Source organism: Gymnoscopelus braueri (genome assembly GCF_963280865.1).
Source record: "Gymnoscopelus braueri genome assembly, chromosome: 21".
NCBI lineage: Eukaryota > Metazoa > Chordata > Actinopteri > Myctophiformes > Myctophidae > Gymnoscopelus > Gymnoscopelus braueri.
Window position 1 is genome coordinate 13,705,465 of NC_137623.1, and position 26,492 is coordinate 13,731,956.

At 43.0% G+C, this 26,492-nt stretch overlaps 2 protein-coding genes across 2 annotated transcripts; both read left to right on the forward strand.

Moving 5' to 3' along the window:
• On the forward strand, nucleotides 1–26,492 carry LOC308076883 (uncharacterized protein; the record flags this gene model as incomplete). The annotated part of the gene is made up of 21 exons (XM_080417402.1): nucleotides 1–36; nucleotides 736–925; nucleotides 1,191–2,234; nucleotides 2,835–2,951; nucleotides 7,410–7,551; nucleotides 8,760–8,911; nucleotides 9,852–9,988; nucleotides 12,586–12,858; nucleotides 13,456–13,788; nucleotides 14,711–14,896; nucleotides 15,150–15,356; nucleotides 17,485–17,658; nucleotides 18,717–18,815; nucleotides 20,405–20,494; nucleotides 21,231–21,345; nucleotides 22,826–22,938; nucleotides 23,119–23,232; nucleotides 23,824–23,872; nucleotides 24,117–24,213; nucleotides 25,386–25,551; nucleotides 25,813–26,492. 21 exons carry the CDS (start codon nucleotides 1–3, stop codon nucleotides 25,858–25,860), a joined length of 3,882 nt encoding a protein of 1,293 aa, XP_080273528.1. The 3' UTR covers nucleotides 25,861–26,492.
• On the forward strand, nucleotides 3,135–6,327 carry LOC308077541 (uncharacterized protein; the record flags this gene model as incomplete). Its single annotated transcript, XM_080418290.1, has 4 exons — nucleotides 3,135–3,146; nucleotides 3,655–3,906; nucleotides 4,102–4,617; nucleotides 6,316–6,327. The coding sequence occupies 4 exons, from the start codon at nucleotides 3,135–3,137 to the stop codon at nucleotides 6,325–6,327; spliced, it is 792 nt and encodes a 263-aa protein (XP_080274416.1).

The following is a 26,492-nucleotide window of genomic DNA, read 5'->3' on the forward strand; positions in this document are numbered from 1 at the left end:
ATGTATGTGGTAGTAGTTGTTCTGACTCTGATTCAGGTAAGTTGATCTTCATCAGTCAACTGTGAAAATGTGAAAGCGAAACTGTGTAAAAGGGCTACTGTCCCTTTAACACCCTGATTTGCTGATGTTGGTTTTGTGAATGGAGCAAACAATGCACTGAGGAATGGACCAAAATCTAATGTTTTTGTTGTTTGGAGACATACCAGGTTGCTGCTGGCCTGCTCAAATAATGTGTAGACCTTTGTGAAATTATGTAAACAACTTTGCACTGCAGGTCTCAGTGATATTATGTAGTAAATGAATGTGAAAATCTCAGTGGAGTTATGTAAACAACTTTGTAGAGCTCTGACGGTGATATAAAATTATTAAATCATTAAACAATTGCAGTGAGCACAGTTGATCTGTTGATTTTAACTAAATACAAATAAAATTACTAACTGCTTAATTCCTCAACGTAATTAACCAGATGGGACCATAAAGAAGGACAGGGAGCACTGTTATTTCTCCCCAGATGCGTTACATCACCAGTTTAAAACCCTTACATTTTTTTTATGAAGTCATCTCACTGGGGGAAAATTCTCATCAAGCTTATTGATTGATTAAGTGCCTCACTAAACAAAAATAAAAGCTGAACACTTTGTGACTTGTGTAGCTTTTTGTCTGACGCCCACATAATTTATGGGAAGAAAACCCTGAGTGTGTTCGTAATTTACAGTATGTGTGTCACTGTCTTAGCCCCCGCCATCCTATGACCAGGTGATCAAAGAGAAGACACAAGAGGAGCACATTACCCAGCCAGTAGCGGCTCCCCGTAAATCTACGTGCACCACCAGCAGCTCCACCCAGACTGACCCTGTAAGGAACGCCTCTGCTGCCACTGACCCACAATGCACTGCAGCTCCACAGTCCACAGAGAGGAAACCAGGTAGTGAGTCATATATCGTTGCTGATGGGCAGAAAAGTTGTATGTGAGGAATATTGATAATACATAGATTTCAATGACATAGATTATCACCCAGGTACTCATCTTTGCTCAAAGTTGTCCAGTCAGGCAAGATCTGCTATTTTCGCTATTCTTGTAAATTCTTGACATTTTTTAAAATGTTTTTTCTATAATGACAAGCTCAAAATAGGTACGGCAGGTAGGAAGTGGTTAACTTAATATGGTCTTTGCATCTGTTTCTTCACAGTTAAACAGCCTCAAAAACCACCAAGACCATCATTACCCAAACCTTCATGCAGAGAAACTGCAACAGATGCATCTCCTCACAAGCAGGCAGCTACAACCACCACAACCTCTACCAACACTGACAGTCTCGCTGACCTTAAACCTAGCCCTCCAGACTCCTCGCACGCAACCAGCATCAGATCTGTCACAGTACACTGGGATGTTTACCCAGAACAGCCCGCTGAATCTGTTCCTGTTACATTAGACTCACCACATTCCCCCACAGAGCCTCCTCCCGTGCCCACCCAACACCCTGTTCCACTTCCCCGTCGTTCCAAATCCCTCAAGCAGCCAATCAAGGCTGAGGTCAAAGTTCAGACATTGATCAGGCTCAGTGAGAATGGCGACAGCGCTGTTGTGACTTCTTGCACCGACTCAGAAGAGGTCCAAACGAATACATATTTAAAGGAACTGTTGGAGGTGTTTATCGTGGAGAGCCAATGCGTGCAGAGCTCTGACGCTGACGACCAATTAGACGAGAGTGGGCAAAGTGAACATGCTGGCGGTGAGATGAGCAATCAGCACAATATGCGGGCCCGTATCCTGGCCTTCGAAAGCCAGGTGAGCAATGATGAGGGAGATGGGGTAGAACCTATGAAACGGCCACAGCCTCGACCAAGAGTCCTACAAAACAGGCCCCCTGTCGCTGCCAAGCCTTCTGTAACCCCTAAACCTTCAGTCAAGTACTACAATGTAGAAAACAACAATCAAGAGGTGTTGTCAATATTCCCCCAAATTCCCACCCCAGCTGCTAGACCTCAGCCTCCAAAGAAGCCTGTGGGACTGTCACGCACAGAGGAACCGGAGGCTGTGCCCTCCAAGATGGCACTTCTGCCCCCCTCACGGCGCTCTGTACTTGTCAGAGCCAAAATCTTTGATCTCCAGGATGAGGACATGACACTTCCACTAAAGCCTCCTAAGGTGCCCCTTAAACCCAACCTGAATGTCAACAATCACAACTCCTCCTCTTTGGTCAGGGAGAATGAATATGTAGAAACTCCCACAAGTGAGCATAATTCTTTTTAAAACCATATATTCCACAAAAGAAACTGTATACCACTGTCATACTGTATCTTCTGTCTGCTGAATGTTCAACATAACATCATATGACTAAACCCTAATGGAATAATTAGAATTATGAAACCAAGTCCTTTTGGAAAATTAGCTTGCAATAACACATAAAACATAAGAGAAAGATGGACCTTTATTTATCCCATAAGGCAAATTGAGTCGCCATGGCAAATACAGCAGTCATAAAAACACAAAAACAGAGGAAAGAAATAACCAGCCAGGTAAAAAAAAAAAGATGAGTCACATTGGTCATTAGTCCACGGACCGGCTGGAATGCCTGCTAGTCCCTCATGGCTACCGGCACGAAGGACTGAACAAGTCTGTCTGTCCTCTGTGGTAACACTTAAGCATTGTATTACACTAACACAATGCTCAGTCTAAACAAAATCTATAGAGAATACTTTATATATTAACTGAGCCAGACCCATTAAATCAACATTTATTTCAGAAAAAGACATGTGATGACGTTATTGCTTATCACAACGCACATAAAATAGTATAGTAGTGACAGTCTGTTGTCGTTTTGTGTCTGTAGACCCTACCCCATTGAAACCTCAGCACAGTGTGGACAGTGCTGCCAGCGTCCCCTTCACCAGACAGAGTGTAACGAGAAGACCCACCACCATCAGAGTACCCAGCAAGGCTACCCAACGTGAGTCTCTCATCTCTGTCACTTTACATTGTAGGGCTGGATATTGGCAAGAATTTGGTTGTATGAGACGCATCATTAAATGTCACAAGTTGAGAAGAAATGTAATGGTATAAACAAAACTCTATACATAATGTGAGTACAACTGTTTACTACTTTGAGTAGAGCAGAGTATTTGTATTCGATATGGTGAATGAAGTTAGGTTAAACCATGAATTTGAATACTGCCATATTCTGTAACCACAAACTGTTAATTAAAATCAACAAATGCATCAAAACGTACATGAAAATGGATTCAGCATTTTGAAATATATTTTGATTAAAACAAAGAAGATTTTTGTTAAAAAGTAAATGTTATAGAGTACTCTATATTCTGATGGTAATCATTGCTATAGGCTAGCTAGAGTGTTTGTTCACTGCCAGGAAACGATCTCCCCATCTGTCCTGTTCTTTAGTACATGGAAAATACATTTTCAGCTGGGACACCAATTTTATCTAATCAGGAGAGAGACCCCAGTGTTCCAGTTGCAATTTTGTCTGCTGATTTTTGTGTAATCACTTCCAATTTCACTTGGTCATCCTGTATCCTGTGTATGACCTGTGTATGACCTGTGATCCTGTGTACAGACCGGTTTCCCTTCTATCCTTCCTATCTAAAACTCTCGAACGTGCTGTCTTTAAACAACTGTCCTTCTATCTCCACCAGAACGACCTCCTGGACTCCAACCAGTCTGGGTTCAAAGTGGGTCACTCGACAGAGACTGCCCTCCTGGCAGTAACGGAGTCGCTCCATGCCGCTAGAGCGAACTCTCTCTCCTCCGTTCTGATACTCCTGGACCTGTCTGCAGCGTTCGACACGGTGAACCATCAGATCCTCCTCTCCACCCTCGAGGGGATGGGTGTCTCAGGCTCTGCACTCTCCCTGTTTGCATCCTACCTGACGGGTCGCTCCTACCAGGTGATGCTGAGAGGGTCTGTGTCAGAACCACACAGGCTCACAACTGGGGTTCCCCAAGGCTCGGTTCTGGGTCCTCTTCTTTTCTCTCTCTACACTACATCTCTGGGTGCTGTCATCCACTCTCATGGCTTTTCCTACCACTGCTATGCCGATGACACCCAGCTAATCCTCTCATTTCCCCCCTCTGATACCCAGGTGGAGACACGTATTGCTGCTTGTCTGGCTGACATCTCGGAGTGGATGTCGACAAACCACCTGAAGCTCAACCTGGACAAGACCGAGCTGATGTTCCTCCCGGGGAAGGGCTGTCCGCACCGAGACATGGCCATCACCATTGATAATGCTGTGGTGACCTCAACTCGGACTGCAAAGAATCTGGGTGTGACCCTGGACGATCAACTGACGTTCTCGGCAAACATCGCATCAGTGACGAGGTCCTGCAGATTCCTGCTCTACAACATCAGGAGGATTCGCCCCTTCCTCACGGAGAAGGCAGCCCAGGTGCTCATCCAGGCTCTCGTCATCTCCCGCCTGGACTACTGCAACTCCCTCCTTGCTGGTGCTCCGGCATCTGCCATCAAACCCCTGGAGCTTGTTCAGAAAGCTGCGGCTCGTCTGGTGTTCAACCGCCCCAAGTTCTCCCACACAACCATCCTTCTCCGCTCTCTACACTGGCTCCCCGTAGCGGCTCGCATCCAGTTCAAAACCCTGGTGCTAGCCTATAGGGCAGTGAAAGGAACAGCTCCTTCCTACCTCCGGGCTATGGTCGATGCCTACACCCCTGCCCGACCACTTCGGTCTGCCACCTCGGGGCGACTGATTGCCTCGTCACTCAAGGGTCCTTCTGGCCGATCCACACGGTCACGACTCTTTTCTGTTCTGGCCCCACAGTGGTGGAATGAACTTCCCACTGATGTTAGGACAGCAGAGTCACTGCCCATATTTCGCCGCAGGCTGAAAACTCACCTCTTCAGGAAACACTACCCTTCCTCTCTGCCTGACCTACTTGTTGTTAACTAGTTGTACGAACGCTTGTTTTCTATTGCTGTATTGTTTATTGGATTATTGGATTGTTTATTGGATCTTGTTTAGTCGATTCACTTATTTGTTTTAGCTCATGCTCATTTGATTTAGCTATTTTGTCTCATCTGTTTAAGGAAATAGGTAGCTGATATATTGCACTTTTACCTTGGCGCTAGGTATACTCTTGGTTGCTTGTTTTTGCAGATAATGCACTAAAGACTTCTGGTGATTAGTAGTTTTCGTTCCCTACCTATGTTGAATACACTTATTGTAAGTCGCTTTGGATAAAAGCGTCTGCTAAATGACTGTAATGTAATGTAATGTAATGTAATGTATGAGTTCTCTCTCCTGATTAGGTGAAATGTAAATGTATTTTCTGTCTACTAAAGAGCTGGAGAGACCCATGTTACTGAACAAACACTCTATAGCAGTGATGTCAAACTGGTGTTTCGCGGGCCGTTTGTGGCCCGCGACGTCGTCAAATCTGGCCCGCGAGGTGATTTGAAAAAACGGCATTTAATACTACCTCTAATGGAAAAAAAACGAGAGAGAAAAAAAAAGGCAGAAAAAAACGCCAGCGCCCAGCAGCTCCTTACTGAGGCTGCCTGGGGGTTGAATACTGGACAAACTTGTTATGTGAGAACAATGACCAAGCCGTGAAGCCACAGCCAAGGTCATTAACATACAGAGGACCATCACCATTCAACTCTACCTGAGAGAACGCTTTTTCAACAGCATCACAAATCCGGTAAAACACCGTTGTATGGAGAAGTATATGTCAGTTGCGTCTCTCGATCATCTGGAGGAGTAGAGAGTGGCTGCATTCCTCCCCACAGCCCGCTCCCCCCACTTTGTAACCAGTGTTGCTGTTCTAATCTTGAAAACTAGAATCCATTTGTCAGAGGGTGTGACATTAGGATAACCAGCGATAGTAAGAGCCTGCGCACTGTGCGCAGGGCAAAATAATTAACACCAGCTGTGAATGCTTGATTGTGTGTGTGTGTGTGTGTGTGTGTGTGTGTGTGTGTGTGTGTGTGTGTGTGTGTGTGTGTGTGTCTGTCTGTCTGTCTCTTTCTGAAAGCATTCATAACTTCTCCAAAACGAAGGAATGGCAGGTCTGATGGACAATAAATAAATAATCCTTTTGCACATGGGCGCCGATGACGTGGGGGCACCGGGGCTAGAGCCCCCACAGTCAAATGATGAGCCCCCTCATCATTTCAGTGTGGGGCCCAATTTAATTCCATTCAAATTCAAATGTTGCCCGCGACGGCCGGCCGCGAGAGAGACGCATTCAACGAGCCGGCCGTTAACACCTATAGAACAATAGCGCAGGAATGTAGGAATGTAACAACCTCACCCAGCCCTTGTAAACCTGCTCTGTAGTTTGATGTGTAAACCGTCCTAATGTGACAATTAAACCTGATTCTTCTTGTTTCTTTGAATTCTTTTAGTTTGATTGATTTTACTGTACAGTATAACTAAAATGAAACGAAAATAGCACCTTTCATAACATGAGTGCAGCTCAAATCTATAAAATAATTAAACTGTTTAAGGTGTTTTTTTTGTTTGTTTGATTGCAATTACTGTAAAGTTTATTTTACCCCCTTTACCTTTAGCTCAAATCTCTAAAATAATTAAACTGTTTAAGGTGGTTTTAATTTTCATGCTATAAATAAAGTAATTCAAGTAAAAACAAGTTGTGTGATTATTTTAAGTATAGCCTTTAAGTATAGTAAGCAGCAATGTAGGGGTCCTTGGCATGAAAAAGGTTGAAAACCACTGGCTGATAAATCCCATTTTACTGCCATTATTTTTAACTGATTTTAAGACAAGTTGTCTGATTATTTTAAGTATAGCACCGAAGGCACAGCACAGTCAACAAGAGAGACAGAGAGAGGGAGCGAGAAGGATCCTCCACAATTAAAATAGACAAAAAGATATAATTAGCTAAATTATATAAAAAACCTCTACAATGTTATAAGCGTTCTGCTAGTGCTTGTAGCACGTTATCTTTTTTTAGATCATCAATAAATGTCTTCTTGCATAATGTCATCCTGTATCCTGTGTATGAGTTCTCTCTCCTGATTAGGTGAAATTTCTGTCTACTAAAGAGCTGGAGAGACCCATGTTACTGAACAAACACTCTAGTCTATAGCAATGATTACTATCAGAATATAATACTAGTTAACACTTATTTTAACCAACAACATCTCCTACATCCCTATCACACTTGAGGTATTAAGCCAGGCCTTACCCACTAGAGACTATCCTGCAATAGTTTTATAATGAGAATGTAATATAATGAAAATAAGCCCTTATTTGTACTTGAGAGAAAATATAATTTTGTGGTTGAATAAAGGCATAAAGTACACACAAGATGGAGTCACCTCACTATATAAGTAAACTAAGTTGAGGAATTTAGCTGATTTTTTTTTACTGTTGAAAATACTTACCAAGTAATATTTTACCTGTCTTAGATGAGTCACTGGACTTCTCTGCTCCTCCTCCCCTGCCGGTCCAGAAGCCTGTAGGCTCCCGACCGCCCCCTGTGGGCCACAAACCAAAACCAAACCGCACAGCGCACAACAGAACCACCATCACACCTGCCAAGCCTTCCTGGTGAGACCACACCACATATGAGACAAGATGGGATGGGGCTGGTGTAGCCATTAGGGGTGGGACGATATGGGTATCTCACGATACGATATCTATTGCGATATTAGGACCTCGATAACGATAATATCACGATATTCGATATATTGCGATATATTGCGATATCACAATATATTGCATGAAACGATATATCACAATAGTCCTTGTATTCAATTCATAAACACTTAAAATAGCACCAAACAGTTCAAAATCATCATTACACAAATACAGAGTCGGAAAAACAACGTATCACAAGCTTTTTTTCTTTTTTTTTTTATCGTTTTTTTCCGGCAGTATAACGATTATTTATCGCGGGACAAAGTATCGCGATATCGATATATCGTCCCACCCCTAGTAGCCATACAGTATACAAATCTGATTAGTCTTGATCTAGTCTTGTCATATTATTATAGGGAAAATTATTAAAATATGCTCAAACAAAAATTGTAGACCTACAAGCAATTTATAAATGTAACTTATAGATTGGATATTCTTGCTGCGTGACACCATCGTACGATGAAGTATAAAAAAAGGGCTTAAAGGGCAAGACCACTTTGGTAGAGGTTTGGGTTGTGTAGTTACCTTGCCATGATGTAACTCCAAAGGTGGACAAGAAATCAAAAATAATTGCTCCATTGATTAGAAATTGATAATTCAAAATATGCTCCTCATTGACTTACATTATACGCTGAAACAGCTCTCAAAGTCGCTCTTTTAGTACGTAAACGAACGCAAACAAAGCTGATTCAGACAATATAGAACATCACCAAACCCAGTACTGTTTATTTTGTTATAAAAATGTCAACCTTACTATTTGAAGGATCCGGATCTGGATCCACGGATCCAGTCCGTGGTTTCTTCTTAATAAAAATAGCAAAATCAACAGGAAACAAAAAAAACTTTTTTATTTAAAAAAAAAAACAGTACTGGGTTTTGTGATGTTCTATATTGTCTGAATCAACTTTGTTTGCGTTCATTTCTGTGCTAAAAGATTGACTTTGAGAGCTGTTTTACCGTACAATGTAAATCAATGAGGAGTATTTCTAACCACTAAGCTACGGCCGCCTACACCATCTCATGGCCCACTATTAGGTTCTAACCCATGGGTTGAGAAACCCTTAGTTACTAAACTAAATGTGTATGTGTGGTGTTGTTTCTCCTCTCTTCCTGTCCAGCCCATCTCTCTCTCCATGGGAGTGTTCTCACTGTACGACGGTGAATGAGGTTCGGGCTGTGCTCTGCACGACCTGTGAACGACCACGCCTGGCCACGGCCACCTCCAGCGCTCAGGAAGAGTCCATGTCCATCCCCTCGTCCCTCAACACAGGTTGGTCCAATTGAAGACCAGCTGAAACCTGCCTTTCTCTCTATATGGTTAATCTGACGTATCCATCAGAGATCTCCGCCTACCGTAATGATTGCTGACATCTAAGACATCTAAGGCTAAGACCGTGATTTAAAAAACAACTGTGTCGTAGAACCAATGCAAAGACCTTTTAGGGCTGGCCTTCATACTGGGTTGGTGATTTTTGATTTCAAAGCAGTAGGAGTAGGCATGTTACCAGTCATTTCCATCGATTGGAGGAGATGGCAGATTATCTGGCTACGTGCAGTGGTGGAAAAAGTACTCAAATGTTTTACTTAAGTAAAAGTATCAATACTGCAATGTAGAAGTACTGTTACAAGTAATTCAAAATTTAAAAGTACAAAAGTATTAGTATCAACATGTACTTAAAGTACCAAAAGTGAAAGTACTAAAATGTTTGAACATAGTAGATCAAGCTCAACAACGCGTCTTCTATTTTCAAATAGCGTAAGTATAAAATAGGGCTAAAGTGGTTAATGTATGTTTTATATCTGCAAACTAGTAACTAAAGTTTTCAAATAATTGTAGTGGCGTAAAAGTACAATATTTGTCTGAGATGTAGTGGAGTAGAAGTAGAAGTATAAACAATTTGTAAAAACTCCAGTAAAGTAAAAGTACCTAAAAATTGTACTTAAGTACAGTACTTGAGTAAATGTACTCAGTTACTTTACACCACTGGCTGTGTGAAACTACTATTAGGTTAAAAAAAAATGTTCTGGTGACCTCTTTGTTTTCATGAACTTATTCTGAGCCATGTACAGGGGGTGAGCTAGAGGCTGAGAGGAGTGCTAGGGAGAGAGGTAGAGTCTGAAGAGGTGAGTTTTCAGACTGGTACCTTGTGTGAACGAGACAAGGAGACTAAACCGAGTGTGAATGGTGGTGTGTTGTGTTGTGATGACAGAGTGGCAGTGTAAGAGCTGTACAGTGGTGAACCAGGGCAGCAGCATCCTGTGTGAGGTGTGTGAGCGCCCCCGCCTGGCCACTCGTCCTCCTGTCACCCCGCTCTCCTCCTCCACCCCGGGATCTCTGGGCGTCCAGGTTGGTCTTCACTAGGTTCAGCCTCTTTTTTGTTGTTGTACATTCTCAATGTAAATGTTGACAATAGTGGAGTTCCATGACTTCTAGGATATGAGCTATATTTTTACGCTGTGGGGCGGAAACTAGTTACCCGCGGGTCAACCCGCGGCGCGGGCGTACAGTCAAGATTTCAGAGGCAATTATGCGGGTGTTGCGGGTCATCAACACCAGGCGCGTATGGTGGGTTCTAACGTGGACCGGGCAAGATTCTTAATGACTCCCCCCTTCCCCCCGGCCCCCCACCCACTGCGTCGCGGGCATGTACGCGCGCGAAGCGAGCGCGATTTTTTTGCTTAATTAATTCATTAAATGACCATAAAACAACATTAACAACACTCTACCCATCCCTCAGTGTGTTCCATCCTCAAATGTTTTACTTAAGTAAAAGTATCAAGGGTTAGAAAACTTTTTTTTCACATTTGAAAACTTGTGAAATGGGACCTTCTGCATAATGAGTAGCCTACTTTTACTTTTGGTACTTTAAATACATTTTGATACCAAAACTTTTCTACTTTTACTCAAGTACATTTTGAATACCTTACTTTTACTTGTAACAGAGTATTTTTACATCACAGAATTGATACTTTTGTTTAAGTAAAACATTTGAGTACTTTTTCCACCACTGGTATTCAGTGCATGCAGTGACTGTTAGTGCACACAGGACGAGGGAGTCGAGGGACACAGCATAGCGACCCTTCATTTCAATAAGGGCAGACGGCAGAGCCAAAACCTGCAGAACATGTTTAGCACAGCCACAGAGATCACGACTTGTTTATTAGCATGTCTGGCTGGGGCCGCTTGACAATGGGAACGTTGGGGTGGGCGGAGGCTGCGGAGCTACTGCGCCAGTAGAGGAAAAAAAAGACGTTTTTTTTTTTTTTTTTTTTTTTTATATATAAAAAAATAGGGGAGCAGAGTTTTCCAGACCAAGCCATGGCCCCATTGGCCTCTATGACGGTACGCCCTTGATCAACACCACTCTCACACGCAAAAAAAATCACATTTAAGCCTATTACTGTATTGATATTAATATTTGGATAAAACTACCATTAAAACCCATCATAATTATTTAAAGTTTTTATCATGATCTGACAATGTCAGTGTGGGTTCATTCCCGACAGCCTGGTGCTGCTGTCTCACAGCGCTGCAGTTATCCGATAGATCAGCCTATTCTTCGTACCATGGTGTTGCGCGTTGAAAATATCAGACCTACAAGCTCACAACACGTCGCAACGCGCTGCGTTGTGAGCTTGTATGTCTGCTATTTTCGATACGCAACAACACCGCCATACGGCGAAGCACAAATGAAGCTTTACACAGCTGCATCTCCTCCTAATCAGCGCTGCGTACGGGTGGTTCGCTCGGGTGTAATGATAAACAGAACCGGGGTCCCGAAGTGATAGAATATAAACCAAGCCGGACCCACTTGACGATAATAAAACCCGTCAAAACCAGAACTCGTATGGGTCGTGGATATTATACAAGCAAGCACACTGTCTGTCTGCAATGGATAAAGTGGTGAAAGTTGGTGACACACACACTCACTCATGATTATCTTCTTTTTTTTTTCACCGTGGGTCGCGGGGCGGGTCGAGTCGTTGATTTATATATCGTTTTGCGGCGCGGGTTGAGGCGGGTTCGGTTCCGTGGCGGGGCGGGGCGGGTCATGAAAAAACCCGACCAACACTAGCGGAAACCCTTATTTGTCTAAAATTGTTACAGTTCATGAAATGGAAAAAATAACCTGTGTTCCAATGGATCCAATGTAGTTATTATCTATAGTCACGAGATCTTGTTAGTACTTTTCATTGGTTTAATATTTATAAAATCCATAGACCCACTTAACCACTTTCAACTTGGCCTCCCTGTTATGGGCATTATAGTTGAAACTATAAAATAGCAAATTAGCTGATCTACATGACACATGAGCTTGTAGATACGCTATTTCCAATACTTTTGTGCGACACTGTCATATGAGTATAAAAATAGGTGTTGGTGACAGGTATAAACGGCTATAATGGGTTGTTAGGGTTTTTAATTGATTCATTGATCATGCCATTCACAAAGGGGTCACGTGGTGTTGGTGCTACAGTACGTCAGTCAGTCAGTCAGTGGTAAAGTCAGCTGTTCACCTGCGGTTTTTATAAATGAAATGGAGAGGGGGTGAATGGGAGAAGTCCAACTTTACTGACCGCACGATATAGCGTACGCAAACGCAAGCCTATGATTCACTTTGTCATGATGTCGCTAAAATGAAATGATTTAAACTTTAATAAAATGAACAAAACGCAGCACCCTGGAAAAGTGGTTTCTTGACAAGCGCCGCGTCTGGCAGGTAAACGTTTTCCCCGATTTAGCCTCTCGGTGACTAAATAAGTTAGTTTGATAGTCGCCATACAATAGGGCATACGTTTATGATAAAACAATGAAATGTAGAGATACAAGGTTTCTGTCATACACAATAGAGAACTTCAATGCATTCTAATGATGAGGACTTCTATTCGGATCGCGTTCTAAAGCCCTTTGTGAGCTGCTCACTCTTGTCTCCTGTGTAACAGTGGATGTGTCAGGAGTGCACGTACGTCAACCTCAAGCCGGTCCTGCAGTGTGAGATGTGCGCCTCCCCCTGCAAGGAGCCAGCAGCAGCAGCAGCAGCCTCCTCCATCATCCAGGCCTCCTCCATCATCCAGGCCTCCTCCATCATCCAGCGCTCCTCCAGCAGGGAGAAGGAGCTGCCGACCGCCCCGCAGCCCAAACCCAGAGTCCTCCCGGACCTGAACAGACAGAAGCTGATGAGGGACGACGGCCTCAAACTGATAAATCAGATAAGAGTAGGATTCATAAAAAAAAATCGAAAATCAAAAAATATATTGATCAACAGGAAATTAATCATATTAACACATTCACTGGTATTATTAATTCATTAATTAATCCGCCACTGCCAGCTGTTTTACCTTATTTTGTGTCTTTTTGAAGATCCACGATCATTTTTTTTCAACACGGATGTAAACAAACGATGTCTCCGTGTTAAGGCGAGTCTCTCCTCTTTCCACCGGAAACAAAAACATTGTAACCGCGATCGTCCGTTCTGTTGTTATCGGCTGTTGAATATAGCTCGTTCTTTTCCACCAAAAAAACACAGTCTGGGAGAAGAAATCCGAGCTACATGTGTTTTTCTAAATCTCATAACATTGGAGTGGACAGGTTTTTTTTTTCTTGGATGACGCCATTTCCGGTTCTATCGTTCTCTCGCAGTAAAGGCATCATTCATAAGTTGGGGAAGTGCGCCCTCTACATTTTTTTTTTAATGGACGGAGATCTCCGTCAATGGCAGGGAATGTGTTAACAACTTAAATCCTATATACTTGGTTGACTGGGTTTCCCAAGTACGTGAGTATGTGCTATTGTCTGTGACCTTTGACCCTCAGGAAGCAGGAAAGAAAGGGGTCAGTCCAGAGGAACTGTACGCCGCCCTCTGCGTCTGCGGAGGAAGTGACATCAACCCCTGTGATTGGCTGACGTCGGAGCTGCCTCACCTGCTGGACGAGATCTGCGCCATGGCCATTTCGGTCCAGCAAAACCACAACGCAAGGGATTCTGGGACGGAGGATGCCGTGGAGAGGGATGGAGGGACATTGGCGCTGTGTAGTCCAGACATCGCCCTCCGGCTGTCCAGGGCTGAGGCCAAGCAGGCATGGCTGGCAGTAGGGGGCGACACTGAGAAAGCAGTGACACAGCTGCTGAGAGACAGACAGGCCAAGGTAACAGGATCTGATGCTACTACTGTCTCATGTGCTATTTTTTTTAAAATAATTTTTATCCCTCGATTTTTGTAACCCTTTTTTTTCACCCGGTGCCAATTTGCTAAGTGATCCTGGGCACTACACTCCCCCCACCAGCCTAGGGAGGCCAGGGCCGAGCTCATGCCTCCTTCAATGCATGAGAGCCAACTGACCACCTTATCACCTGACAGGGGGGAGTTTCCTAGTTGGACGTAGCGCGTGGAAGGAACACGTTATTCCAACCAGTTCCCTTCCCCTCCATCAGGCGCCCCGGCTGTCATGGGGGAGGCGGTATAGTGACCAGGATTACTACATGTTTTTGTGAGGGTATTAACTACCCTGGGAGACACGGGGAGAACATGCAAACTCCACACAGAGTAGGCCCTTTCGCCAACCCCACCTAGGGTATGGGCGCTGATGACGCGGAGGAGAAGACACGCCCCCAGCGGGAATCGAACCCAGGACCTTCTAGCTGTGAGGCGACAGCACTACCGACTGCGCCACCGTGCCCCTCTCATGTGCTATTAACCCATTAAGACCTGAGGCCGACTCTACAAATGCTGTCTAAATGAGTAGTTCTCAAACGTTTTGCAATGAGTGCAAAAATCTAAAATTACACCGATGCTTTCCCGGTCTAGGACTGTGACTTTCTTTCTTGACATATTTCTCTCTCTCTTTCTCTCTCTCTTGCCTTACATTACAGTAGCCAAGATCATATAAAAGAAAAGTCTGTATTTATGTTGGAGAGAAACATTAATCTGTGTGTGTGTGTGTGTGTGTGTGTGTGTGTGTGTGTGTGTGTGTGTGTGTGTGTGTGTGTGTGTGTGTGTGTGTGTGTGTGTGTGTGTGTGTGTGTGTGTGTGTGTGTGTGTGTGTGTGTGTGTGTGTGTGCGTGTGTTAGATGAGAGAGCTGCGTGCCCTGGGTTTCCGGGAGACGTCTCAGTGCGAGGAGGCTCTGCGGCTGAGCGGAGGTGACATCAGAGAGGCGCTGTCTCTGCTCCAGCGCCCCCTCCTGGAGCCCATCCACCAGCGCATCTGGAGCGAGCAGCCGGAGGCTCCATTCGACGCCAAACATCCTGACAAACAGGTTAGCCAGTCTGGTGATTAAAAACACCACAAACAGCCCCAGGCCAATTCATGTTTACACCTGGTGCCTGTGTTGGCATGGTGTTATGTCTTCGCCAGTGTTGTGTCCTGATTCTAAAGATAGGCATACGCTATTTTAATGACAGTCACATGTACGAATATGCGTGTGCAGGCATGCGCACGGTCGCGAAACCACACAGAGACGCTGGTGGTACGGTGGTATATAAATGCACCATCTCTGTTCCTCTCCACAGAGGCTGTGCAGACGGCTGCTGGCGCTGTACGAGCTGCCCAGCTGGGGGGGCTGTGAGCTGGCGCTGTCTCTGCTGCAGGAGGCGGACGTGTCCTGCTCGCTGGAGGACGTGGTGCAGGCCGTGAAGGAGTCCCAGGACCGGGACTTCATCAGACGACTCCTCAACAATGAATGTCCCTGCTGCATGAGCATCTTCCCCCGCAGCAAGGTAGGTGTGCGTGCACACCATTTAAAGGGACTACACCATGAATTTTAACTTTTCCATCTTTGTTGTGTGTTTTTGGTCTCCCCTACCTCTCTTCTATCCCAAAAAATACCCCAGTTTGAGCACTCAGGCTTTCACAGCATATCTGGGGTTTTATGTAAATTGGTCTCAAAACAGGCCAAACTGATTTGGCCCCGAAAGTGACGTCACTAGCGGTACAATCCCTCCCGTTTTTCAGTTCCAACTTAGATTTTTTTTTTTTTTTTTTTTACTTTTTCCACTCAGAACCATATATATGTTCTGTCATTCATTATACTTATATTATAATTAAGTGATTCCTTGATCACTATTATTACAACTTGTACAACTATTATTTCAACTTAACCACAACAACAATATAACTATGTGCATGCAGATATGCACTTAAAGGGTGCACGTTCAACAGTGGAGAATGCATGGGCGTCCTTAACAAATAAACGCTCTCCACCTGTTTAGGAGCAGATCGCTCACCCCAAACCGTTCGTTGCGATCCGGGGCGACCGTGTTTAGGGGCGAGAAAGTTAGGAGCAGCTCGCTCACCCAGACCGTTCGTTGCGATCCGGGGCGACCGTGTTTAGGGGCGAGTGAAACGGAGGAGACGGAGAGTTGCCTCGTACAGTTTTCCGGAGACTCGATACGGTACAATGACTAGATATGATTAACCTTTGTGTCTCTGGTGGAGAGATTTACTTAAAGTCGACGTGCTACCACCTTTGTACGAAAGGATTGCACTGTATTTCATGCACTTTGCATGCTCATTTTCCTCTCTTGTAAAGTCCAACCACACTTGTGTTGTGAGGATTTTTGTGTTTTCGATATGCTGCTGTCCTGACAATATTCACTCCGTCACACTCAAAGGACACTACTATTCTGATCCTAGATCAGTGGGCTTGCATGCACACAGCTGAGCCAAATGAAGACAGATGAGAAATTCCAGGACCGTTTGCGGCAACCGTTAATGCAAATACGATGGAACCGGCTCCGGTTCTTCAATCTCGGAACCGGATCGGAAAAATAACCGGTTTCGGGTCCCAACCCTACTCATCTGTGCTGTGATCAAAACAAAAACAATTCAGCCTTTTCCCCCCCACATGCATGCACTGTATTGCTATTCTATTTACAGTCCGATAAATAGTATTTTGTTCAAATGACAGTGTAGCCAAAGTTGGTGTGAAGAAGTCTCTACATACAAAAACTATTTAATTAAAATATTCTTGAGAATGGAATGAAACAACACAGGGAACAAGCAGTTAGGTAGGAATCCTCCTATCTGCCCAGGTTCATTTCAAAACACAAACATATCAATGTATGAGTTTCACATGACTCTACTGGTGGGCCATAAATAATACATTTTAGGAAGGAAGCTGCAATTAAAACCTGCCCTCGTGCCACGATTGGCCCCCAGGCCGGACTTTGGACATGCCTGTCTTATATAGTAATGTACGACTGTTTGTTGTAGTACATTATAACATAGTTTGGTTTAGATATTTGGATATCGTTGCTGTTGGTTGGAAACTGTGTACTGTATGTCCAAAACTGTTACTTTTCAGGAAATTAAAAAAATGTGTTCCATTCAATGTTCCAATGAATCCCATGTAGTTATTAGTCACAAGCTCTTGTTAATCCTTTTCATTCTTCAATATTCATAAAACCCACAGACACAATTAATCACTTTCACTTTAACTATTCAAAAATAAATCTAAAATAGCAAAATGCGAGCTTTTAGATCGGCTATTTTTGCTACTTTTGCGTGACAATGTTGGACAACATAGTAGGGCATTGATTTTAGAAAAAAACAAAATGTTGAAATATGAAGATACAAGGTTTCTGCCCGACAGCGACGATATGTAATATAATAATAATAACAACAACAAAATAATAACCTTTTTATTCAATCAGCCGGCAGTCAGCCGACCTGCAACAGGGTGATTCAGACCGCTTCAATCTTTCCCTGCAATGTTTAAATCCGTCTTAAATCTTTGTTCTGAACTACGGTTTTACCCTTGCAACATCAATGTGTGTGTGTGTGTGTGTGTGTGTGTGTGTGTGTGTGTGTGTGTGTGTGTGTGTGTGTGTGTGTGGACCCTGATAGATGCAGTGCCTGACGTCGTGCCAGTGCTTAGTGTGTCATGAGTGTTTCTCGCAGCACTTCACCATCGCTGTGAAAGAGAAGCACATCAGAGACATGGTGTGTCCTGTATGCTCCGGTCCAGACATCAACGATGCTGAACAGCTGGACAGTTACTTCTCAACCCTGGATATACAGGTAATTAGCTACAATAAGTTAATAGCCTTTGGGAACCAATGGTTCCCGAGCCATGGAGCAGGAGCGTAAAAGATTTGTCCAGTTTGTGTCGGCTAAACATTCCCTGGGTCGGCCAGATTATTATTACTATTATTTAATATTTCATAAAACTGAACTATTAATATTATCAAGTTCAGTGGCGTTCAATACATACAAGGAGTTATTACAGTTTAGGCAATAATACAGGAATTCAATGAATACAGGCTGGTCTACAAAGTGAAGCGACTACACACACACACACACACACACACACACACACACACACACACACACACACACACACACACACACACACACACACACACACACACATACACATACACTCTTTGCTTCTGGGGGATTCTACAAATGTCTTCTAAATACAGTAAACAATAAACAGTTTTTTTGAAAAAAATTATGTTGCTATAATATCAGTGGTTCTCAAACTTTTTCATGTCAAGGAAATTATATGTATTTGACCGCGGATCCCCCCCCATCTCAAAATATTTAGTTCCAGGGATGTCAGAACAACAAGGGATGTCAAGAGTAACAATATTGTCGTTATTGTGATATCGCCGTAACAAAAATGTCTCAATATTATTGTGGGCCTTTGACGGCATCTACCATAGGTATTCATGCTTAAAATTGTGTTGTTTTGTTTGATCAGCACAGCGATGAGAGTGTAACAGCTTCACTCTACTTTTTAGCGACTCTCTCGTAGATAGCTTGGTTATTTAGCTAAATGTCTAACCCATTGTTGTTGGCTGAGCATCATAGCCTTGCCATTTAGCTTAGCAGCTAACTTGGCTTTAGTCAAACATTGCTGCCAGCTCTGTACCAAGAGACCCAAGCTGAAATGGCACACAGCTTCTGAAGAAGCAGAGTCTCCAAGAGATACAAGTATCTTATCAAATGGGGTCTGTGGCCTAATGCATATCTTACTGTAGGTCCTTGAAATTGAAACTGTTGAAAATCACTGATTTATATGATGTTAAATGATAGGACATGATTTATTGATAATATTGAATTTCTTTGGATAGCTGAAGGCCTGTCTGGACAATGATGTCTACCACCTCTATCATAAAAAACTGACGGAGCACACTCTGATGATGGACCCCAAGTTCCTATGGTGCTGCCTCGTAAGTGTGCATGCTAGCTGATTCAACATGGCATTGTCATTTTAAGTGTGCTGTTGTCATGTAAGACTGCTACGTGTACTGTCTAACGCTGGGAACCCACCAAAAAAAGCGTTGCTCACTCGCATTATTGTGCACACAGGTTTGTGCCCGACAGGATGTCTGGTCAATGCATTTCAGTGAGAATGCATGCGGAAAAACTATTTTTTCCCGCCCACTGCGCCCAGAGCTTGTCATTGTCTTCATATTTCTGGATCCATGTCTTCCTTCTTCCCTTCTCTAGTCTGAAATCAGATAATGTCTGATAGCAAAAGAGATTAGATGAGTCGCTCAACCAGCTAATAAATTGACCACATAACCTGCGAACATCCAGGGTTCCAAAAATCTGAGAACCTTTCTCACACATTGCCTCTCCTCTCTGCCGGCACTGTTATTTTTGGCAATGTTGTGTGTTGTGTAACTGTGTGATTGTGGAACAGGGTGCTACATGCTTGGCAGTCTACCCTGTATGAATAAAAGTTTAAACGCAAGACTTACGGCCAAATTATACTTTACGCATCCGCTTAGCCGTGAGAGGATCCGCTAGGGTCAGTGTGATTTAAATGTCCTCGCCATCTCATGTCTGCTTGGACATCCACGTGCATCCAAGATGTTGTGTCAATGCAAAAAAATAGACCCTCTGTTTGAGGAGAGGTTGAGTGAGGAGATCCTTCACTACCCACTATATTATATTGTGTGACAATAAGCAGCACAGAAATAACTGACACAATTAACCAGGACCTCTACTCACAACGGCCTCTTGCCATGTCCTTCAGTCCTTCAGTTGTCAGATCTATTCTAGTCTTCACTAGTAAATAATCTGTATGAATATGTTTCATGCGAGGCCCTCTGTATGCTGTGACAGTCTTTCCAAGCACCACTTTTTCCTTCTGTGATATTTTGTCATATATACCTTTGTTTATATGTTTGCTGTAGTGGCGCATGATGAAGAAGTTACATGGCTGCTTATATCTAACCTTTATATTATACCATCACTTATAACACTTCTACGATACAGCTTGTAAGAGCCTAAATGTCTCCACTAGGCCTAATAGCTATTGTTTTGGTACAGCCTATCTGATTATTATGGTTCAGTTTGTCCTTCAGGCAGCTAACAGTATAACTATGATCTCTGCCCTGTGCTCGAGGCAGAACTACCGTACCACTGACATGAGTGTTAATGTACTTCTGACCACAATATTATGTACCTAAAGCATAACCACCACCACCTAGAATATTGTCTCGAATTCCTTATCGATTTGCTGATTGATCCAGAATTCCACGCCACGTAGTACAGCGTAGGAATAGAGGATAGTGTGACATCATGGCTCAAAACCATGATGTTGCATTTTATGCATTTCTCACCCTCAGTGGTTGATTCACCAGGAGGCACTGTTTCCACACTGCACTCCTGTGTTCACACACGTGCGTGTGTGTGTGTGTGTGTGTGTGTGTGTGTGTGTGTGTGCGTGTGTGTGTGTGTGTGTGTGTGTGTGTGTGTGTGTGTGTGTGTGTGTGTGTGTGTGTGTGTTGTTCTTTCTGTCTCTCCACAGTGCACATTTGGCTTCATCTATGACGGAGACCAGTTGAAGGTCACCTGTCTGTCCTGTAACAAGAGTTTCTGTGCTCGGTGTAAGAAGCCCGTAAGTACGACCACTGGGTTTTTACTCACCTTGTCCTCAAGTCTGTTCTTAACCCATTAAGGCCCGGGAAAGCATCTGTCGTTTTAGATTTGAACCACTTTAACCATTATTTTATACTTTGGGCTATTCAAAAATAGCAGAGCTTGTAGATCTGCTATTTTTGAAAAATCATGAAAATGTGTGCAAAACTTTGAATATATATATATTTTTTAAGTGAACATTTGTAACTCAAATCTTTGCTTCATGGGGGTCCCTGGAACTAAATATTTTGAGATGGGTGTCCGCGGCCAAATACATATAATTTTGGGGGCCCTTGGCATGAAAAAGTTTGAGAACCACTGATATTATAGCAACATACGTTCCAAAAAAACTGTTAGTATTTAGAAGACATTTGTAGAATCCCCCAGAAGCAAAGATTTGAGTTACAAATGTTTGCTTTAAAAAATATATATATTTGAAGATTTGCACACATTTTCAAAATGTTTTAAAAAAATAGCAGATCTACAAGCTCATAGCGCGGCACTCGGGCTTGTATATCTGCTATTTTTTGAATATCCCAAAGAAATCTTAAAATGATACAGATGCGTTCCCAGTCTAAATAGGTTAAAATCGTACTCGCTGTTGTAGATCTGTTTAGTTGAAGCTCTTGTCATGTTGTCATTCGGTTGTATTGATTGTGTTTAGTATTGATAGTGTTATTATAATAAATGTAACGTTGGTTCTCCTCCTCTCCCAGTGGGAAGTGCAGCATCAGGACGTGACCTGCGATCAGTTCCAGCAGTGGAAGAGAGACAACGATCCCGAGTATCAGAAGCAAGGCCTCGCCGGTTTCCTCAGAGACAACGGCATCAGTCAGTCGCTATAATAACGCCGTTCTATTAGTGCTGCGGTTCTCAACCTGTGGTCCTATTTAAGGACTTTCTGCCTTTATTGATAGTACATAATGTAGAGAAACAGGGAGAGAGAGACGGGCAGTGATACGCAGAAAAGGTCATTGGGATCGGGATTCGAACCCGCGACCCGCTGTCAGGCTGCATTAGAGCCTATATGTGATATGCGCCTGGACCGCTAGGCCAGCGGGCACCCCAATTGAAGGACTTTTAAGACCTTTTTAATACCTCAAGAAAAAAGACCATTACTGCATCAAAAGTAATCAACAAACTATACTATAAAACAAAAACTGTCCAAACACTGTCCAAATTGTCAAATAAAATAAGACAAAAATGTTGTTGCGAGGCGTTGTGAGCTTGTCGATAGTCTATTTTCACCATTTTTATCTGTGGAAGCAAGTCAAACTAAAATGTTATCCCTCAACTCCTACATTTCCAAGTGCTTTTCAGGGAGGGTTGGAAGGGTTGGAGGGTTCCCAGTTCAAATATTATTATTTTGGGGGATCATGGCCTGAAAAGGTTGAGAACCACTGCTATATTGTACCTGTAGAAATAGAAATTATAAGCGCGCCCGTCTCTGTGTTAACAGTTCTATTTTGTACCTGTAGGAGTTATAGTTAGAAGTACATCAGACACACAGGTCAGTGGCAGTGCAGTTCTCCGACGTGTATATTATTATGACTAGATAAGCTCCAAGATAAAGAGACCTTAAAGGGGTAGTTCACCCCCAAAATATATTTTTTTCTATTGATTACTCACCCCATGGAGCCTTGAATTCATAGATATTTTTTTGTTTTTGTCACATTCCTAAGCCAATAATTTGATTATAATAAATTTGTCCCCATTGATTCCGGTAGGAGACACAAATGCATTTGTGTCTCCTACCGGAATCAATGGGGCTAAATTTATTATAATCAAATAATAAAGGAAGGAATGCGACAAAAACAAAAAAATATCCATGAATTCAAGGCTCCATGGGGTGAGTAATCAATAGAAAAAAAGTTATTTTGGGGGTGAACTACCCCTTTAAGATCATCAATCATGTTCATTCTAAATGGTTGACACCAAACTGTGTCAGATTTACCACCACACCAGCATAAGGGGAGTAAGAGACCACATGTGGAGAATAACGAGGTTAAAAGGAGGTTGCAATGTACGCACAAGTTGGCATGCAACTGTTACGAAAGAAGTGTAGTCAGGTCATTTGCAGGATAAGCAATCTGTAAATGCATACGCGAACATTTCTCATCAAACCATCAATTCGATGATGCCTCATTCATACAGGTTCATGCTTTTATTCGTGGTGAAAAATGCTTTGTCACTCGGGATAAAAGAGTCAACCAAGAGGTTAGCATGTACTGTAAATGGAATACATGGACCTGTTATTAATGTAACTACTGTCTCTCTCCCCCTCTCTCTCTCTCTCTCTCTCTCTCTCCAGCATGTCCTCATTGTAGGTTCCAGTATGCATTAACAAAGGGAGGATGCATCCATTTCAGCTGTTCCCAGTGCAGATACCAGTTCTGCAGCGGCTGCAACAACCCCTTCCACACTGTCAGTTCACATACTTTATTACTTCATTACTTTATTATTTACTCACATACAATGCAAATGAACCAGTACAACCGATTATCTTTTTATTTTTCTCTGTAAATAATAACTGTGTGTGTGTGTGTGTGTGTGTGTGTGTGTGTGGGGGGGGGGGGGGGGTGTGTGTGTGTGCGCGTGCGTCAGACGGCATGTAAGACCGCTCAATGTAAGATCACAGGCCTTCATGCTCATCACCCTCGGGACTGTTTGTTCTACCTCAGAGACTGGGAACCAGCTAGACTGCAGGCCTTGCTGCAGGTATTTATCTGGTTGAATAGATAAATTGTATAAATTACAGTACATATGTGCGTCTTAATGAAACTTGTGGTCTGATACTGAGAGGGTCTTTGTGTAGAGGGAGTTGAGGATTATCGTAGATGGAGCATTTCCTGGCAGACATAACAGGAATGTCAAGGCTACAGCGTTGACGGTAGATTGAGCGGTCCTCTGTCCTTGAGGACGCACATTCCACTATGTATCTCTCACCCAGTGTCAATTTAACTCTGAGAGAGTACAAATGTAACCTGACAATGAATGACAAAACAACTGATGATCTTTTTCTTTTTAAATGTATGAATAACCTCTTCTACTGATATGTTAGAATTATTAACTGTGTCTATGTCTCTCTCTCCCCACTCACTACTTTTTCTTCCTGTCACGTGTGTGTGTGTGTGTGTGTGTGTGTGTGTGTGTGTGTGTGTGTGTGTGTGTGTGTGTGTGTGTGTGTGTGTGTGTGTGTGTGTGTGTGTGACATACTGTCTGTACTCATACATGAGATGTACCAAAACAACTCTTGAATCTTACATCTCTGTGTGTGATGTAATCATGTGTCTTGATGTTGTTTCTCAGAAGAATGTTGTGGAGTTCAACATTGACCCTCCTAATGGAACACAGACTGGTAAGACAACTTCCTATACACACTACTTCATTTACTTTATATTATTATTATTAGAATTATTATTATCTGCGTCACAGAAATCATTTTTGTATTGATTGATCTATACGTTACTTTGCTTCAGAGTCCCATTTGACCGTTTCTCACTCCATTGTTTTTCACTCTGAACAGTTGTGTTTGATCCTGAACAGTTGTTTTTTTTCACTCTGAATATTTGTTTGAAGTGTTTTGTTGTTCCCCACCCCAGACGCCTGTGGTGTGATGGAACAGAAGGATGAAGGTGGCCAGCAGTTGGACTCTCCCTGTGGGATCAGGACCCAGCCAGACCAAGCAGGCCTCTGCGAGTCAGTTCACATTCTTCATTTATTTTTTTTATTCAAAAATCCTCTGCAATGTACATCTCAGTGAAACTGTTTCCCAGGTGCTTGTTACAGAGTCAGACCATGTAGGAAATATACTGGATACTCTGGATATTTGCTCCCTTTAGAAATATTTATTAGCAACGTTTGGACACATACATTGGTGTTGCAGCCAGCTAGACGTTACCATGTCTTCATCGTCATTTGTTCAGCTTTTACAGGAATATGTCGTCCATGTAAGAGCACAACAGACATTAAGACACTGGTGATGACCCTCAAGGGCATGGCACCCCCGTACCTTCAGGACAAGATCCTTCCTAACACCTTCCCTCACACTTAGATCAGGACAGGAAGTCTGTTCAAACCTAAAACGCCTAAAACGCCCTGGCCAACGTTCCAAGCAGCCCCCTAGACCACTGTTTCCCAAACAGTACGGACCAATTTGTATGGGTCGCGAGTAAATATCCCCTTTTTCCGCTTAAAAAAAAAGAAAATCACAACTTTTCATCAATTCAAAACAATTCCAACATTTTTCTAAAGTATTTGATAAATAAAATGAATAAAACAGAATTTCATAATACATTTTTAAAAAGTTTCAGAAGTAATGAAAATAGCCAATCTACAAACTCACAACACGGCGCGAAGCTATGCGTTGTGAGCTTGTACATCTGCTATTTTCTCTAGTTTGGGTCCCAGGCAAACGTCTTAATTTCTCTTTTGGGTCTTTTGGGAACCACTGGCCTAGACTCTTCCCCCTTCCTGGCACTCAAACCGTGGAAAGACCACCACTCCAGCCAGGAATGCACACACTCACTCCCCATTTTCAACCACAGTCTGAAAACTCACCTCTTCACTCCATCTCACCCCCCCTAGCACTCCTCCTTTCTTGTATCGCTTCTTGTCACCTTTTTTGTTTTAAATAGATTCTAGTTATACAATGTTATTTAGATAGCATGTAGTTACTTTAGACAGATGCTAGGTTTGATGTTTACCCGGTATTCTAGTTGATTTGTAGCACTAAATCCATCATTTATCTGTCATTTGTTCACTGGGGAGCCAGTTACTCTGATCTTGCACATTGTATGTTGCCCCTGGATAAGTCCACGCCTAAATTGTAGACTATAACGTATCAAATGTCACTTCCTGTGTTTTCACAGGAAGCACTACAAGGAGTACCTGGTGAGCCTGATCAACAGCCACTCCCTGGACCCCGCCGTCCTCTACGATCCCCAGGAGCTGGCGGTGGCCTGCGACCGCTACCAGGTGGACCGACAGAGGGCCGAGAACGAGGAGGACAACGTGCACGCCGCTCGACTGCTCAAGGTGAGGCTGGATTTGAATTATTGTTGTACTTGACTGAAACTTAAGCCATAACTTAAGCTGCAGTTTAGTGGGTAGAGAGGCTGCCTGGTAATCTGAAAGTCAACCGGGTTAGGAAACCATGCAAGGCACCAACCTGCTCATCGGGAGCAAATTTGGGGTTCAGCGTGTTGTGACAGAATGATAAAGAAAACGCTTCTCGATTCTAACATGCTGTAATGTTTCAATAAATTTGTACTTTGCATTTTTCGCCCTAATTTGCAGAAACTAATGGAAGTTCCTCTTGGAGAAAAGGTTCCCGGACGCAAATGAAGATAACTCAACCTGATCGGTTTATTTTATGAAAAAAGAAAGAAAGAAAGAAAAGGTTTCTAATCTACCAATCATATTGTGAAGCATTATTTTTGGACATTTATCAACCTCTGATCTATTTTTCTCTACAAAGACTTGTCAATGGCTGTTCCTTATAAATGTCATTCTTGTTATTATTTTTTGAAGGATGGGATATTTTTGGGGCACTTTAAATGCTTTATTCAGACAGGACAGTAAACAGAGAGACGGGACAGGTGGGGGTGACATGCAGGAAAAACCTTCAGGTCCGATTTGAACCGCGATCATGCAGGTAGGACTATAGCCTTATTTATGTGACCACATACCTGTGATAGTGAGAGAGAGGAGCTCACTTTCAGAGGAGAAGTTCTGAGAGAAAACATAGACGTGAACCCTAGCGTCCCTAATATTCTGGGCATGTCATAATATGCAAACATTCAGCGAAAATAGGCAAAGATTCTGTGAAAATAAATGATCTACAAGCTTCCAACGCGTCACTGTAGTGGGGATAAAAAGGAGAGCCAGATCCCTGTGGTACCCCGGTCAACAAAATATATAGGGTTTAAGTGGTTTATGTAATTATTTTGCAAAGATTATCTCTACAGGACTCTAAA